The following is a 15,944-nucleotide window of genomic DNA, read 5'->3' on the forward strand; positions in this document are numbered from 1 at the left end:
TTTTTTAGTAGTTAGTGTCAAAAATGGTTTGCGTGTATAGCAACTCGGAGTTGATGGATATCATTTTAATTTATAGTGACAGACAACATTTGTGTTATGGTGAAGCAAGACAACATTTGTGTTAGTTCGTAGAAACTGAGTAAGACGGACCCAAATGTGTTTACACGTTGGTGGATTTTGAACAATTGTTGTAAAATCGGGTATGTCAAATGATTTTATTATTTAAAAACACAAATTAATTGTATTAATTAATAAAGGCAAAAGCAGTTGAATTTGCCGATATAAAATAGATGCGATAAAATTCTATTTACATATTTCTTTTCTTGCGAAAGTTTTTGTCCGTTTTTATCACACCGCCATGCCGGTCGCATTGTGCCAGGTCAGGTTTTACAGAGGGCCAGTTTCCAGTGCCGTGCAGAAGTGTATTTTTAAATCATTTTCGAACTGCCCTTTCTGATTTTTTCTTTACAAAATTGTATTTGTAAGGGTCCCCTGTACATCCAGAATTTTTTTTTAGATAAGTTCTGAATCACCCTGTATAAGGCAAATATATATAAAGGAGACTTTACGAATTAAAATGTATTTTTTTTCTTTTGCACTACAAACCATAAATAAACTAGAAGATAATACAATTATAAACACGCTGGTACAAAAAAAGGAATAAACAAAGAAGCATGCATTTAAGTAATCTACTACAGGTGCTACGATGAACGCTACGCCGCCAATGTCTTTCTGCCTCGTGTATTGAATGCGGTTAATTCTAAGAAAGTGACGCAGGGGCCTTCTTGGAATCTCAACAAATATCGTACGGACTGTAAGTAAAACTTAATATGATATTATTAAATCAAATGTTTATCTTCATTAATGATGTAAACTTGCAAATAAATAAGCGTTCTTTGGTTAACTTATTATTGTTATCCAAAGATATCTTTATCTATTCTAGAGCAACTATTTATTTATCTAAGTTACGGTCATAATAATTTCAAAAATATTAAACGAGTTTTTGAATTATTAAAAATTTAGGTTTTCTCTTCGTTATAAACAAAGTTTTACTCACAAACGTCGTTTTGCCACCACCAGATCATATCCTAATAGATAAGTAGATGCTATAAAACAATATAAAACAGCATACTGTTTTAGGTTTGTTTCCTCGTCATTTTCAATCCTTTCCTATCGTAAAACAAATACAAGATGGAGTAAATATCCTCAATTATTAAAAATTGATTCAAACAAATATCAATGTTTGAGATTGGTCCTACTGAATAATTACAATAAAAATTTGAAAAAGTAACACATACCTACTAAGAATTAATTGATAATTCCTTGATTGTATAAAAGGAAAAGGTGGGTACTGTTGTTGAACTAGAAGGTATATTATTGTTTTACCATCATCAGAAGTCAGTATGCATCAAGCTTAGTAGTGTGTACATACGAGTATGTAGCTCAACTACCTAATAAAACAAAAGCTTCTGGAAAAGGCTATGAAAACTTTAAAAGAAATACCGCACCATCTATCGGTCAACTGTTCAAGCACATTAAGGAGGATTTTTTTATACGAAACAAGCAAATTAGCAATTTGTATCAGTGCAGCGAATTCCTCGTATTTTTGCTGAATAACAAAATGGAATATCAGGATATTCTCGTATTATTTAAATAGCGTTAACGAATAACAATCCCTACTGCACTGCACTGCACTGCAAATAACAACTTTGTTTTTAATTACTTAAATCATTTTAGAGATATCTAACTTCAGTTAAGGAAGATGATATATTTATTTGTTGTAATTCGACTATTGTGAATAATTCTATACGTTTACACTGTTCAACCGACAGTTAAAGTAGCTTTTCAAAAATATAATATGTGGTACTTACCTTCAATAGTTTTTGAGGCACCTATTGTGTATTTTAGTAGTTTTACATAGCCTTATAAGAATATTGAAAATTAAACAAATATTGTTAACCTGTCAATTAAATAATTTACTTGTAAATGCAGCAAGGAGCGATACAAAGACAATTTTGACAAAAATAATCCCATTTTTAATTTGTACTAGATAAAACCAATAATTAAAAAAGTATTAACTTTTTTATGCAAGACGTGAGTATGGACTATAAGTACATTTCCTTCAAAAATACTTTTAGGGCATTAATACCACATGAGAGGCAACAAATTTTTTCAAAAATAAAAAAAACGAAAAACAGTAACTAAAAAATACCTGAATAAAAGTATACAGATAATAAAGATACAAAGTATATTTAAAATATTACTGTCAAAACTGTTAGGTAGGTCCTTTACATAAATTAAAATAAGTAATGGACCCAAGACCGACCCCTGCTTAACATCATATATTACTTCGAAGGCATAACACTTTATATTATTGCAAACATCATACTGAAATCAGTTGGTTAAATATGAACATAGTAGAGATATGCTGTCGTTTGAAAAATAGTAAAAATATAATCTTTTTATTGAGAATGAGTCAGACACTATTGAAAACTTTGTTTTAAATTTAAGAACTGGGCACTTACGTAATTAAATTCTTAGAAAATGTTGCTTATAAAAGCTATCAAATAGTTTATTGCTAAATCAGGTGACAAATCATTGTGAAATGCATATTTTTGACAGCTAAAGAGTAATAAATAAATAATATCTCGACAATTATTATATATTTTCGAAAGTTCGTTTGCCGCTTTTTCCAATGAACTAAAGATCTAGGGCAGCGGTCGGCAGCTGGCGGACCGCGGTCCAGGTCCGGACCGCGGAAGATAAAATACTGGACCGCCAACAATTTTTTTAAAATATAGATTACTCAAATAGATTATTTAAATATTGTTTTTACGTTTGAGTGCTACCCTTATTATTTTTTCAAGTACTTTACAATTATGTTGTTTGAGTTCTTAATGGTTAGTAAGCAGATTTTTGAGTACAAATCAAAATAAAAAATTAGTAAGAAACATGATTTTTTTTTCTGAACCTCGTTCAAAATTTTCAAAAGTATCCGGACCCCACCTAAAATTACTTGCCGACCCCTGATCTAGGGCATTCCAATTAAAAAGATGTAAGCTAGACCTATATCTCAAAAATGCTACTACATCTTTGAAGCACAAAAAAGAAGGAAAAAATTTTTTTTGGTACTTTTTTTCTCCAACAAACAAACAAATACGGAGAAAAACGAGGGTTATCTTTCTAACTAAATATTGCAGGTTAAGTAAATAAACAGTGGCGCACTTATGAGTATTAACACGTCTTTTTTTCCCAAAAAAAATATGCTACTTTGTATAATTACTACAAAATGTTTTTTCGTTTACTTTACCGTTTAGAGACAAAATTGGTTTCCTTAACAAGTTTTTTTTTGTAATGTAGTAATAATAATAACTAAAGTGGTAATTTACGAAAGCTACAAGTTTTTTATTTTATATCTGCTTACCAATATGCTACAACCAAATTTATTGGTAATATCCCAAGCTGTTTAGAAATTAAAAATGTTAAATGACTTTTTTTAATTGTGGAAACCCTATAGCTCGAAAACGACAGCCTATGTGTATATAACCAAGTAATTAAATTTTTGCCATACTTATATACGTGCCTGGATTTTCTGCACGTACTTAGAAAACACCCTATGTAAGACAATTTCTTTAAAATTACATTATGATAAATATCAAATCTGCACCCTTTGCTTAAGTGGAAATAAAATATAATTAAATTTTTGAACAAGGCCCCAATTAAAACGACTTTTAGAAAAAAACAACGAATTGTATTAAAAAAAAGAATGGTATATTGTTAACAATTGTTCATATAAACAAAACCTTAAGAAACGTAGGGGCTAGTGTCGAGATTCAGTCTTCGCATTTGCTCGTCGATCCAGGATCTAAATTTGGCTACATCGGCGTAAACACCCGGTACATTCTGGCTTCCGCATCCGATTCCCCAGGCCACCATACCAGTCAGGAGATATCTGGTTGGGTTGTTGGGGTCAGGACATACTAGTGGACTGCCGCCATCACCCTGAAACCAAAATATGTTAAATAGAGAATAAAAACAATATACAGGGTGACCAAATGAAAACGAAACAGAACCATTTTCAGGAACTGCGTCAAGATTGTAGAAAAACGCTCAGACCCGTCGATTTTAGATTAAAGGGGGACATTCTTTGCTGGTATTTTTGACTCCGCCACTTTCACCTCCAAGCAAGGGTAAGCATCACCCCAAAATATTTAAATGGCATTGGGGGTTGAGTAATATTTCTTTTGAAAGCTCTTTACAACAGACTTTAAATTTTATAATTCCGCCCAATACTTATTAAGAATTTTTATTTTAAAGTTGAAACTTACGTACAAACAATAGTAACGGTAAAAATGTCAGTCATTCGAGTTAAATACGCCAGTGGTATAAATTTAGTATTTCTTGAGTTACATTGGTTTTTGGCGATTTGTTATCACTTTCGTAAAAAAAAACAGTTGTAAAAAACAGAAATCAATGCTATACACACACAATGAACGTAATATTAGTGGCTTCCAAATTATTTTCTAGTATTATTTGGAAGCGTTGGTTGGTAGTTTATTTAATTGTGATTTTGAAAATTAAACACTGTGGTTTATTCCATTGCGGAAAGGGTAGATATCATTTCGCTTTACTTTATGAACAAAAATGTTTTTCATAGAACAGGTCAGCTATTTAATGAACAACATCAAGATCGACATGTCAGAAGGAAGTATGTTCTAGAGTTAGTAAAAAAATTTCAAGAGACAGAGAACATAGCCAAGAAAAACCTATAGTTAATGAAGCTAGTGAAGTTGCAGTTGATCCTACATTAAGTACGAGGTAGCTGGCATTCTGTGTCTGGGATCAATCGAACTAGCATACAAACTATTTTGAAGAAGAATAAATTCCATCCATACAAAATACATTTAGTCCAGGAACTTCATGAGGATGATTATGACCGCCGTTTGCAATTTTGCGAAATAATGAGTGAGCAAGCAGGGAATGATCCACAGTTCCTTTTTAACATCTGTTTTTCTGATGAATGCAGTTTTTTCTTGAACGGGACGGTAAATCACAATTGCCGCTATTGGTCCGATTCAAACCCAAGAGTTTTTCACGAGGTGCATACACAGCAACCGGAAAAATAAAATGTATGGGCTGGAATTTGACTGGCCAAATGTATTTGCAATTACTGGAAGACGCTATTGACCCTGCTTTGATTAATATTATTGAAAATGTTCCAGAGTATGAAGAAGATCATTTGATTTTTCAACAGGACGGTGCTCCTCCGCATTATGCGTTAATTGTCCGTCAGTATTTGGACCAACGTTTTCTACGGAATTGGATTGGGAGAAGAGGCATCATTGAGTGACTCCCACGATCACCGGATTTATCGCCCCTTGATTTCATTTTGTGGGGATACCTAAAAAGTAAAATCTATAAAACACAGCCAGCGTCGCTGGAAGATTTGCGTCAAAGAATCGTCGACGAATGGTGTCGAATCACTCCGGAAGTGCTTCGGAATGTGCTCGAACGTTTCAAACAAAATCTTTATTCTTGTACGGAAGCAGGCGGTCATCAGTTTGAACATTTAATCAACTAAGTACTAAGTAAGCAACTAAACATATTTTAAATTTTAAAATGTAAATTTTTTCCAAAGTAATGGGCGGAATTATAAAATTTAAAGTCTGTTGTAAAGAGAATTGTAAGAGCTTTCAAAAGAAATATTACTCAACTCCCAATGCTATTTAAATATTTTGTGGCGATGCCTACCCTTGCTTGGGGGTGAAAGTGGTGGAGTCAAGGTCAAAAGTCTGTTTCGTTCTCATTTGGCCACCCTGTATAACTACCAAGATTCCCTCAATTAAACTTTTTGTCTGTTTGGTTTGTTTTCGAGATTAAAACGAGATGGTTTGATAAAAAGTTCGATTTTTTAAATAACCTACAAAAAAACAATTGAAGCGATTTCATTCAAATTTGGGATGACACAGGCTTGTTACATACGGCGGCATAGTTCCAGAAATAAAGGAAATATTTTTTGCCGTCAATTTTTTGTCTGTCAAGTTATTTTAGGAACCAAATTTTCAAATTAAAGATTAATACTTCCTTACAATTCTTTTCATAACGATCTGTGAAACGATTATTTGTTGAACTTGAAATAAACCATGTATTTTCATTAACTTTGAATACTTTGTATCTCAAAAACGAAGTATTTCACGCTCACGTTTCAAGAACTTTTTTTGTTAATTTCTAACGGAGAAACCATGATTACAATTTTTAAGCATTAGATACTCTCCCAGTGCCTTAATTTTTTTCTGGTGACATCCACATAAAATATTTGTTGCGAATACCTACCGAGCAAGCATCTTTCCCTTCTTCTCCACCAGCGCAAAGGAAGCTGTCGTGAAGTACATATCCAGCCCCCAAACGAGTCTCTCTTAATGCAGCTTGACACTGTCCTACAGGGACGATGGGGAGTTCGATTTTCTTCAAGATGTCCTGGTATGTACCTTCCGATCCTAAAAGACAACTCCTTGTTAAGACTCGAATGTTTGGAATGGAAAATTTACTCACCGAAAACGTTTTTGCCCCAACCGCTGACGAAACAATTCTTAGACTGGATAACTTGTGCCTGATCTGGCAAGCAGACAGTACCGATGTGCTCTGCCTTGTCCAGCGGTGATTCGAGCACGAGTAATGCGAAGTCATTGAAGACTCCCGCTGCGACAAAGTCTTTGTGAGTGATAATATTGACAACGTTCCTCTCTTGGTAGGGAAGTCTTTCCCTGTTGGTTTTTGAGTCCCATTCTCCAGCTCGGACCTTTATCTCGTTTGCCTTGAACCTAGAAGAAGACTTGTTAAAAGAAAATCGAGTTGGGTTTAATTCGTTCATCATTTGGAGATGATTTGTAAGAATCTTAGGCGTTCAGCTCATACCAGATCAAATTTAGGCTGATATGGGATTGTTTGGACTCTTTGATAATGCTGAGATAGGAGTTTAGCTTAGCTGATGAGTTAGGGTAAGCTAGAACTATCTTTCTGGGTTATTCAGACACTCGTATAAAACTTGGTGAAGAATAAGGCTAAACAATCAATGGTATTACAAGCCCCTAAAGGTGGAAAATCATGGTAAACTTACTAAATATAGAAGGAGATGATAGAAAACCTACTGAACCAAAGTCACAGGTCAATAAGGATGACAATAAGACTGTTAACAAGACATTGTTGACTCTTTTGAGATAGCATCTGAGTAATATTGGTTTGGAAGGAATTATTTTTAAGATTGAGTACGACAGAAAGAAATTGGAGATAATATATAATATATCAGTTTTTCTAGTCATAGCTTTTTAATGGAAAACTGAAAGTAAGGTTACAGGTTCATTGATTTGATAGCTACAATTGGGGCACCACAAGGGTCGGTGCTTGGTCCCCTATAATTCATAATCTTTATTAATGACTACAATGTTATACTGTTTTATATGCAGCTTCCGGGAATCTAAGATTTATTGTTAGAAATTCCAGAAATTTTGCAAATAACGATACTCTGATATTATTTTTCAATAATCCAGGTATCCAGATTCACAAAATTAAGCTAAAAAAAATTCAGAGGTCTTCTTATAAACATTTGTAGTGGAAAAATGATAGTATTTGGAAAGGAATTTTTTCCCACCCTATAGTTGGTTTCATCTATTCTCCATCTAGATAGGTGTCCACTTGAATAAATAAATATATTTGCGATCTACAATAGAAAACTTACTTGTACACGCAGTGAGCGCCAGTCAGAACCACAGACGGACTTATCAAGGAACCCCCGCAGAAAGAGAAGTGCTCTTGAGGCGCGGGATTAGAATTCCTCTTTATAAGAGCGACCATCCATGGGAATTCTCCGTATTCCGCCTCGTTATCGTTGTTGCCAGTAATCTTGAAGTCGATGCCATTCTGATTCCTCACGCCGCAGTAGCTTGGGGTGAACGGAGGGGCGGTAGTACCAGCGGTCGGAGGGGGTGTAGTTGTAGGTGGCTTCGCGTTGGGATCAAAATTGGGGGACAGTCCTCCCTCTGGGATCTTACAACACACCTCCAGGGGGTGGCCACATCGGTTCTCTCCAAATCTGGAAATCATCATAATTTTGGTACAACTTGAGCAAATTTGTCTTGTAGGGGGGTTTTAGATGAGCATAGGAAAGTTTTTACATTGAAGGTGTATACTTTGTTATTGAGGTATCCTGTCTTTGTTACTGCTGTTGCCAACCCTTTTCTTGACCTGCACATCTCTAGGACAGATGAGTTTAGTTAAGCAGTACGAACATTGGGCGAAATTTTAATGAATTCAAGAATATTTACACAGTTGAACGAAATTTTAGGTCAGTGATTATAATTGTAACAGCAAATATGAATAAATGAATAAATTATAGTTATTGCAAATATGTAGATAAATATGTAAACATATAACGAGTGTTCAAATAAAAACGTGGTTTGCTCTGACACATTGGACGTAGGGAGTAGTTTATAGCGACCAACTTAACCTCATTTCTCAACGAGCTGTATAGCAGCTGTCAGTTTCAATAACGTTAATGACTATATAACTTTATTTTAAAGAATATACGTGATAACAATAACAAACAATTAAAGGAGCTGCGGAAAGTGTCCCCCTCCTTGTTATAACAATAAATTAAAGCAGCTGCTGAAAGTGTCCCCCTCCTTGTTCCAAGCACTTTTCGCACCTGTTCCTCAAAGAATTAAAGACATTTTCTAAGATGCTCGGGGTATTGTTAATTTCACGAATCTTGTCTATAAGTCGAGCCTGCAGATGGAATAGGCAGTTCAAAAATAGTGTTTTTAATATCACATGACCTCGGTGGAAATTCATGTTCGGCATTGAGACTTATTAGTCTATTTTGGAAAACTTCCCTCAACATATTCATCGTCTCGCCTGCCGTATGTGTCCTTGCGCCATCTTGTTGAATGTAAAAGTTTGTAATTTCGTTTTCTTCCAGCTGGTTAACAAAAGGAGCGATAATTTCTTCTCTATACCTTTACGCAGTAAGAGTACCATTAAAAAAAATAGGTCCATAAATCCTCCTTCGATTGAGAGCACATACCAAACTCCAATTTTTTGAGCGTGTAGAGGGCCCTCGACAAAAAGTTATCTGGTTTTTCAGAAGACCACATTCTCATATTCTGTAAGTTTACGTAACCACTTAAATGAAACCAGGCTTCATCAGAAAAAAAGGTGATATTATGAAGTTCACCTTAGTTGTTTAAAAACCATTCACAAAATACAGCCCGTCGCGGAAAATCAACTTCAAGAAGTTCTTGCTGACAAGTTAAACGATAGGAGAACAAACGCAAATCTTTTTTTAACACTGTGTGGCAGGTACCGACTGATACTCCCACCATTTGTGATAAAACACGTACAGAAGTTCTTGGCGCATTTTCCATTATTTGTTGGACATTTTCTTTTAATTCTTCGGTCCGCTTTTTAGGTCGGCCGCTTCCTTCTTTTCTTGTTACACTGCCCGTTTCACGAAAAACATTAACACGACGCTGAACTGCACTTTGAAAAATTTTGTACTCAACAACGCCGGGAAATTGATTTTGAAATTCTATGAAACATTCCTCAATAGAATACTTCCATATTCCATCAATCTTGCGTCCATTTCTAAAGTAGGACTCTATGATAAACACTTTTTGTTCTTGAGAAAACACCATTTTAAACGCTTTTTAAAACGAAAATATTCAAAGTGATAGCGGCGATATAGCGCTTTGACAGATGACGTTTAAGTTCATTTGCTATACGCTACGCCCTACGTCCAAATTTTCAGAACCAACTTGACCACGTTTTTATTTGAACGCTCGTTATATTTATATCACGTCATTTTTGAGCAATAAAACACTGTTATCACTCCATAAAATGCATTCAATTCAATCACGTCATTTCCAGATGTCTAAATTTTGTTTATCGATACATATATTTATCTTCAAGAGTCTATTAAAATGTGCAAAACCGGAATTACAATTGCAAAATCACTTCAGACTTGTTTAAATAACAATTTTTGTAAAAATAGAGATGAGTGATGATTTGTGTTTTTCCAGTGTTGATCGACATACGTAAAACTATAATTACAGATCAAAACAAATTAAAAATCTCGCAGGCTAACTAGGTACGTGGGATTGATAACTTTAATCATAGCCTTTGTGTCTTTTATGGTAATTAATTTCGCATAAACATTCGTTCTCGTGCTTAGGAAACTATTTTCGTTATTGATACCGCTACAATAACATGTCGTAAAAGTTTTGCGACAATGAATGCATCAACTTACACTGCAATAATGTTTAACTAACTACTGACTTACGATACAACGTGTCATGATATGTATTATTTAAATTAATTTAAATCTTATTAATAAGACCCCTAGACTACGTGATCCTTTTTCGCTTTTAAAACATTTTTTGGGACCTCAAGCTTGTTACGAGGCTTGTTATTTTTGCGCTTTGTTAAGATCTTTTTATGCTATTACATTAATTCAAGGTAAAACTTAATAAATACTAATTTATTCTTAATTAGTTATATTTTATGTTAAACTGAACTACACTTTGCTTGTTTAATATAGTATCACTATTTTAAATTAACATCCGTTTTGTTATTTATCGAACAGATTTTTGGTCAGCGTGTCGAAAAATTATGAACAGTGTTATTGTTATTAAATTGGATTTAGAGTACTATTAAAACAAAAGAGTCGACATGCTTCGTAGTGAAAATAATAATAGCATTTCAAAACAATTGATATCTAGGAATTGAAGCAACAATTCCAGTTTTCTTGTAATACAGACGATTGTCGACACAACTCTAGGAAATAGAGATTCCTGGAAGATGATGATGTATAATAGATTTCTAATTTCAAATTTTGACATTCATTGTTGGAAAAAAATATCATAATGTTTGAAATTAAATTGTGTCTGTTCCGGATTCAGGTCACTACTAAACTGTTAAACAATTAAATGAAGACATTACTTTTAATAAAATTTTAATGTATGATACAGATATGGTAAGTAAGTTCATTGCGAGCTTGACACACATATCTTGCTATATTTCATATAAGGCATGACATTTAAGGTTTCTTTTAATCAATGACGAAAAGACAGCTTAAAAGGTATGGTGTAATAACTAATAGATGTTCCCAAACGGCCTTGGCTTTAAATTCGAGAAATCCAGACGGCGACAGATTATTAAAAATTAAAGTAGAAATTTGAATTGCGTCATAGATTATCTTATTTGAGGTGTTTTGATATGAACACTGAACAGCTTAATATTTTTAATCATTAGGTGGAATTAATTTCCATATTCTTGATGTTATCTTTAACTACTTGTTTAGTATTCCAAGGATATACATATTCATAAAAAACAGGGTTCGTTCTATTGCTGTATCGGAGGACGTTTAGTTCATTTTTATTTAACAAATAAACTGTTTATTTCAATGCAAAATGCAAAGCACTACTGAATTAATTATTTAGAATTTACAATTGTGTCAGCCTTAGTTATATTTCTTTGTATTTCGATGACAAAGCGTTTAGTATTTAAATTTTTATAGTCAATGCCATTGTAGAGATAAAACTCTTTTAGGTCAATATCAGAATCATTGTCTGTTTCAACTCTCAATTCTTGCGAACAACTTCTTGAAAAAAATCCATTTTAATAAGGAATGCATGTCATTCTTTTCAAGTGATTGTCATTTTTCTATTTCCCAAAAAAATTATGTTCATACTAAATTAAAAAGCACTCGAATTTACCCCATCACACTTTTTAGGAACAATTTTTTGCTTAAGCTGCAATCTAATTTTTTGTAATAACAATTTACCACACGGAAAACTACAACTTTGTGTTTTTATTAAAAATTCTTTATAGAAATTTAAAATGTCATTAAATTTACATAAAATTTCCCAAAGAAAATCGAGAATAGATTTTATCAATAAAATTAATGATGATTTCTGATATTTAACTTTTATGCTTTTTATTATGATTACATTTTTCTCATAACAACCTGTGCACCTACTTATGTAGAAAAAATGTTTTTCATGAATACGTAAATATGTATAGAATAATTGATCTACTAATACCTAATAATATACAGAGTAATTCACAAATGATTACCAAAATTGAAACGTCGTATCCTTTGGTGAATTTTAAGGAGAGTCTTTCCTATAGGTTTTTATTTAGGACGCTTCGTTAAAAAGATACAGAATGTTAAACTTTAAATTATATTTTTAATTTTTTTAAATAATTTAAAGACTAGTACGTGAAATAATTTGAAATTGGGCGCATGTATTTATGTAAACATTGTCCAAAATCTGAGGGCTTTTCCTAAAATGTACATACTCCAGTGGCGGAAATACAGGGTATCGGTGTGATATTTTTCGAAATAAAATAGTACGCTACTGCTTTACGGTAACACCATGATATTTTCGGACTCGTCTTTCAATTTTCTACAAATTACTACCCTCTTATGTTTTTCGAAATAAGCCTGATTTTCGAGTAAAACTAAAAAAAAACACTGAAAACACTTTTTCTTAAATGACATGACCAGCACTAATCACTCGGTTATTTATTCGAATAAAGAAATTAAATAATATTAGACATCCTTTTATGATTTTATTTGAGTAAATGCTCAAAAATACCTCCATTTCCGTGAAAACAGGCCTACCATCTTTTTAGTAACGAAAATGTAATTTGTTGGAAATTTATTGTTGCTTGCTATCGAAATGTCTTCGTTCATTTTTAAGTTTTACTCGAAAATCAGTTTTTTTTCGAAAAACATAAGAGATTAGCAATTTGTAGAAAATTGAAGGACGAATTCGAAAATATCATGGTTGTTACCGTAAAGCAGTGGCGTACTATTTTATTTAGAGAAATATGCCACCAATAAATACCCTTTATTTCCGCCACTGGAGCATGTAAATTTTAGTAAAAGCCCTCAGATTTCGGACAATGTTTACATAAATACATGTGCTCAAGTTCAAGTGATTTCACTTACTAGTTTTTAAATTATTTAAAAAAATTAAATACATTTTTTGAAGTTTGACTCCCTGTATCTTTTTAACGAAGCGCCCTTGATAAAAACTTTATAGGAAAGACTCCCTTTAAAATTTACCAAAGAATACGAGGTAGCATATTTGGTCACCATTTGTGAATCACCCTGTAGATATGACCAATGAGCATACTGAAAAAAAAAAACAAATTTTAAATAAAAAACCCTTTTTTCCCCAAAAAGTTCAATTATAAAGTTTTCGAAATAGTAATTTACAGTATACAGTATTTTGAAATCTACAGTATTTATAGTGAAATATGGAACAGTCTACTTTTGGCGCAAGGGTTATTTATTTAAAATTAATATTAAAAAAATTCTATTTAAATTATGTGACGAGCGACGTAAATGTTGTTGTTGACAAAGACTAATATAGTAAAAAGAATATTTCCACATTTACTTAGGACTGTTTTTTCAAGTAACTTCGCTACCAATGAAATTAGTAAATATTAATAGAACAAATTTATACAGTGTGCAATTGTAACTAGTTGAAGGGAATAATTGGTATGTTTCTATATAAATCTGTCAACTAGTGTCAGATATTCGGAGGCTTGTCATTAAAACCCTTAGAAAAACTACACCACTGTGGTTCCACAAAAATGAATGTGCGCATTTTCCGTCATATTTTTAATAAAAAAGGAATTACCCTTTTCATTTTTGACAGATAACACACCGTGTATATAAACACACAAAATTATTAGAAAAAAAAACTTGAAACGACAGTGACAAAAGGAAATGAATACTGTTTTTCACGTAACTAATATTTGTCGTCTACTAAATTTGAAAAAACAATGGAATTTTTACATCCTTTAAATAGTATACCTAATGTCGATCACTCCAAATCCAGCCGTAATCCCGTTCTGGACGATGGTGTCCGTCCGTCCGTCACAATACTCGTAATTTACGCAAAGCCGCTTGCCCAGCGTCTTGCCCTCCCCACATTTTTCTATATAGCTCACGGACGACTCCGTAGATGACGTCGGCACCGTCTCATAGCCCGGCAAGCATATCCCTGTGGTACACTTGGGAGGCGGCGTCGCTTTCGAGAACAAATCCGGCAGCTGGTTGATCACGTCGTCGTTCAGGGTCTGACATCGGGAATACCCCGCGAGGAGAACCAAAATCAGAGCTAACTTCATGCCGGATTATGTGATCGCATAGGTGTGACAACCTTGACTTTATCTCGAGTGGTTTTGTTGCGATAGCGTCGTGAAAGCCGCTGAACCAAACTGAAGATCAAGATGCGAGATCGACAACGCTGGGTACTACTATCAGCCCCCACTCTGCCACCTTTTAAAAAAATTACTGTGGTCGTGCCACCGCTGGAAATACCAGACCCAGGCCAGTTGTTTGAATCTTACGATCAACATTTACGATGATATCATCGGCAGAAAGGAAAAAAAAACATTTTACCTGCAAGGTTTCGTTAAGAATTCTTCTTAAATTTCGTCCGTAGTCGGGTAGAAATAAAAAATCACAGAGCAGCTGTTAGTGGATAGGAGTGTAATATAAACATTGACCTTGCAACATTCGGTATGAAAATATAACCAGAAAGCAAGTTGGAAAATGTGATTATCGTAAAATTTCATAAATCGAGTATAAGTTACCTACTATGTATGTAATTCCCCAGTAATTCTACCAAATCAACGACCCGTAGACTCTGTAGTCTGTAATAAAGTAATAAGTACCAGTTGCGACGTAATAAATAATAAATACACTCGTATGAAATGAAATGTCAAAGATCACCTTGCATTTCATTAAGTAAAATACTAAAAATTGAATTTTAATATATATAAGGTACAAGGGTACACTTTTATAATATGCGTCTATAAGAGAGAGGAGGAATAATACTTTTTTCGACACCTTAAGATTCCTCAAGATATTTTATTTAACACAACCAGTTGCAACTGACTGACTATTACTATACTGACTATACTGACTATACTATACGGACTATACTGACCCCTGACTGTTAGAAAAACAGGCAGTTATATTTAATTTTAATAAAAATTGTTTAGGTATGGGCGGCTTCAGTAAAATATATGATCTAGACGTTTAATACGTCATAACACGATTCTTAATTGTTTTATCAATATTTACGAACATTTTCGACTTTTGATCACCAAATTCTTGCTGGTAATTACTTGTTTGTTTAATTTGTTTGGGTATATTCAAAACGATAAGATATTTACCTAATATCGATCAGACCATAATTCTGTGTCCCACTGGGCGCAATGACGTTCGTTTTGGCGTCGCACTTTTCGTATATAACACAAAGACGTTTCCCAAGGTCTTTACCCTCTCCACATTTTGGCACATAACCTATATCTCCACCAGTAGCTGTGGTAGTAATTTCTACTAAGCCTGGTAGATATATTCCCGACCTGGAAGTAGTACCAGTAGTGGGCTTCGTGAAAATATCATCCAGCTCTCCTGCCACGGAGGGATCTAGTTTTTGACACCACACACACTCTGCTAACAGAGCAATTATTGCTAATAAGGCCTTCATGAGAGTGGAAAAAAGTACCAACACTATCTAACAGCTTGCAAATTACACTGATGCGTTTTGGAAGAATCTGCAGCGATTACAATAAATTTCCAATTTGTTAACTTGTTATTTTACCTCCTACTCTTATACTAGAAATACTAGTTCTAGAATTAGCTTGAATCTGATGTGATGGGTATAAAAAACGTAAATTCGGCGGAAACTTTTAATTTTACTTATATTTACACAAAACTAATACATAAACAATAAACAACAATAAAATGCAGGAAAATTTTATGTTAATATTGATATCGAGAAATGTCAAGGTTTTTAGCTTTGAATTGTCGTAGGTCCAGCCCCTAAAAAAGGGACGTTCACATAGACTCCTGGTGTTTCAGT

The 15,944-nt window shown here is 33.6% G+C and overlaps 1 protein-coding gene across 1 annotated transcript in view; it reads right to left on the reverse strand.

Annotated features, from left to right (window-relative positions):
- LOC108903548 overlaps positions 1-14,305 on the reverse strand; it is a 29,779-nt gene extending 15,474 nt beyond the window's left edge. The window contains exons 1-5 of the mRNA XM_018705774.1: positions 13,883-14,305; positions 7,736-8,089; positions 6,553-6,821; positions 6,334-6,497; positions 3,808-4,002 (exon numbers count right to left, since the gene is read on the reverse strand). Coding sequence (XP_018561290.1) covers positions 3,808-4,002; positions 6,334-6,497; positions 6,553-6,821; positions 7,736-8,089; positions 13,883-14,199 — 1,299 coding nt within the window. The 5' untranslated portion in view covers positions 14,200-14,305. The remainder of the gene's footprint in view (positions 1-3,807; positions 4,003-6,333; positions 6,498-6,552; positions 6,822-7,735; positions 8,090-13,882) is intronic.
- Positions 14,306-15,944: the final 1,639 nt, after the last annotated feature.

The sequence above is a fragment of the Anoplophora glabripennis genome, unplaced genomic scaffold, assembly GCF_000390285.2.
Source record: "Anoplophora glabripennis isolate ALB-LARVAE unplaced genomic scaffold, Agla_2.0 scaffold10, whole genome shotgun sequence".
Lineage (NCBI taxonomy): Eukaryota > Metazoa > Arthropoda > Insecta > Coleoptera > Cerambycidae > Anoplophora > Anoplophora glabripennis.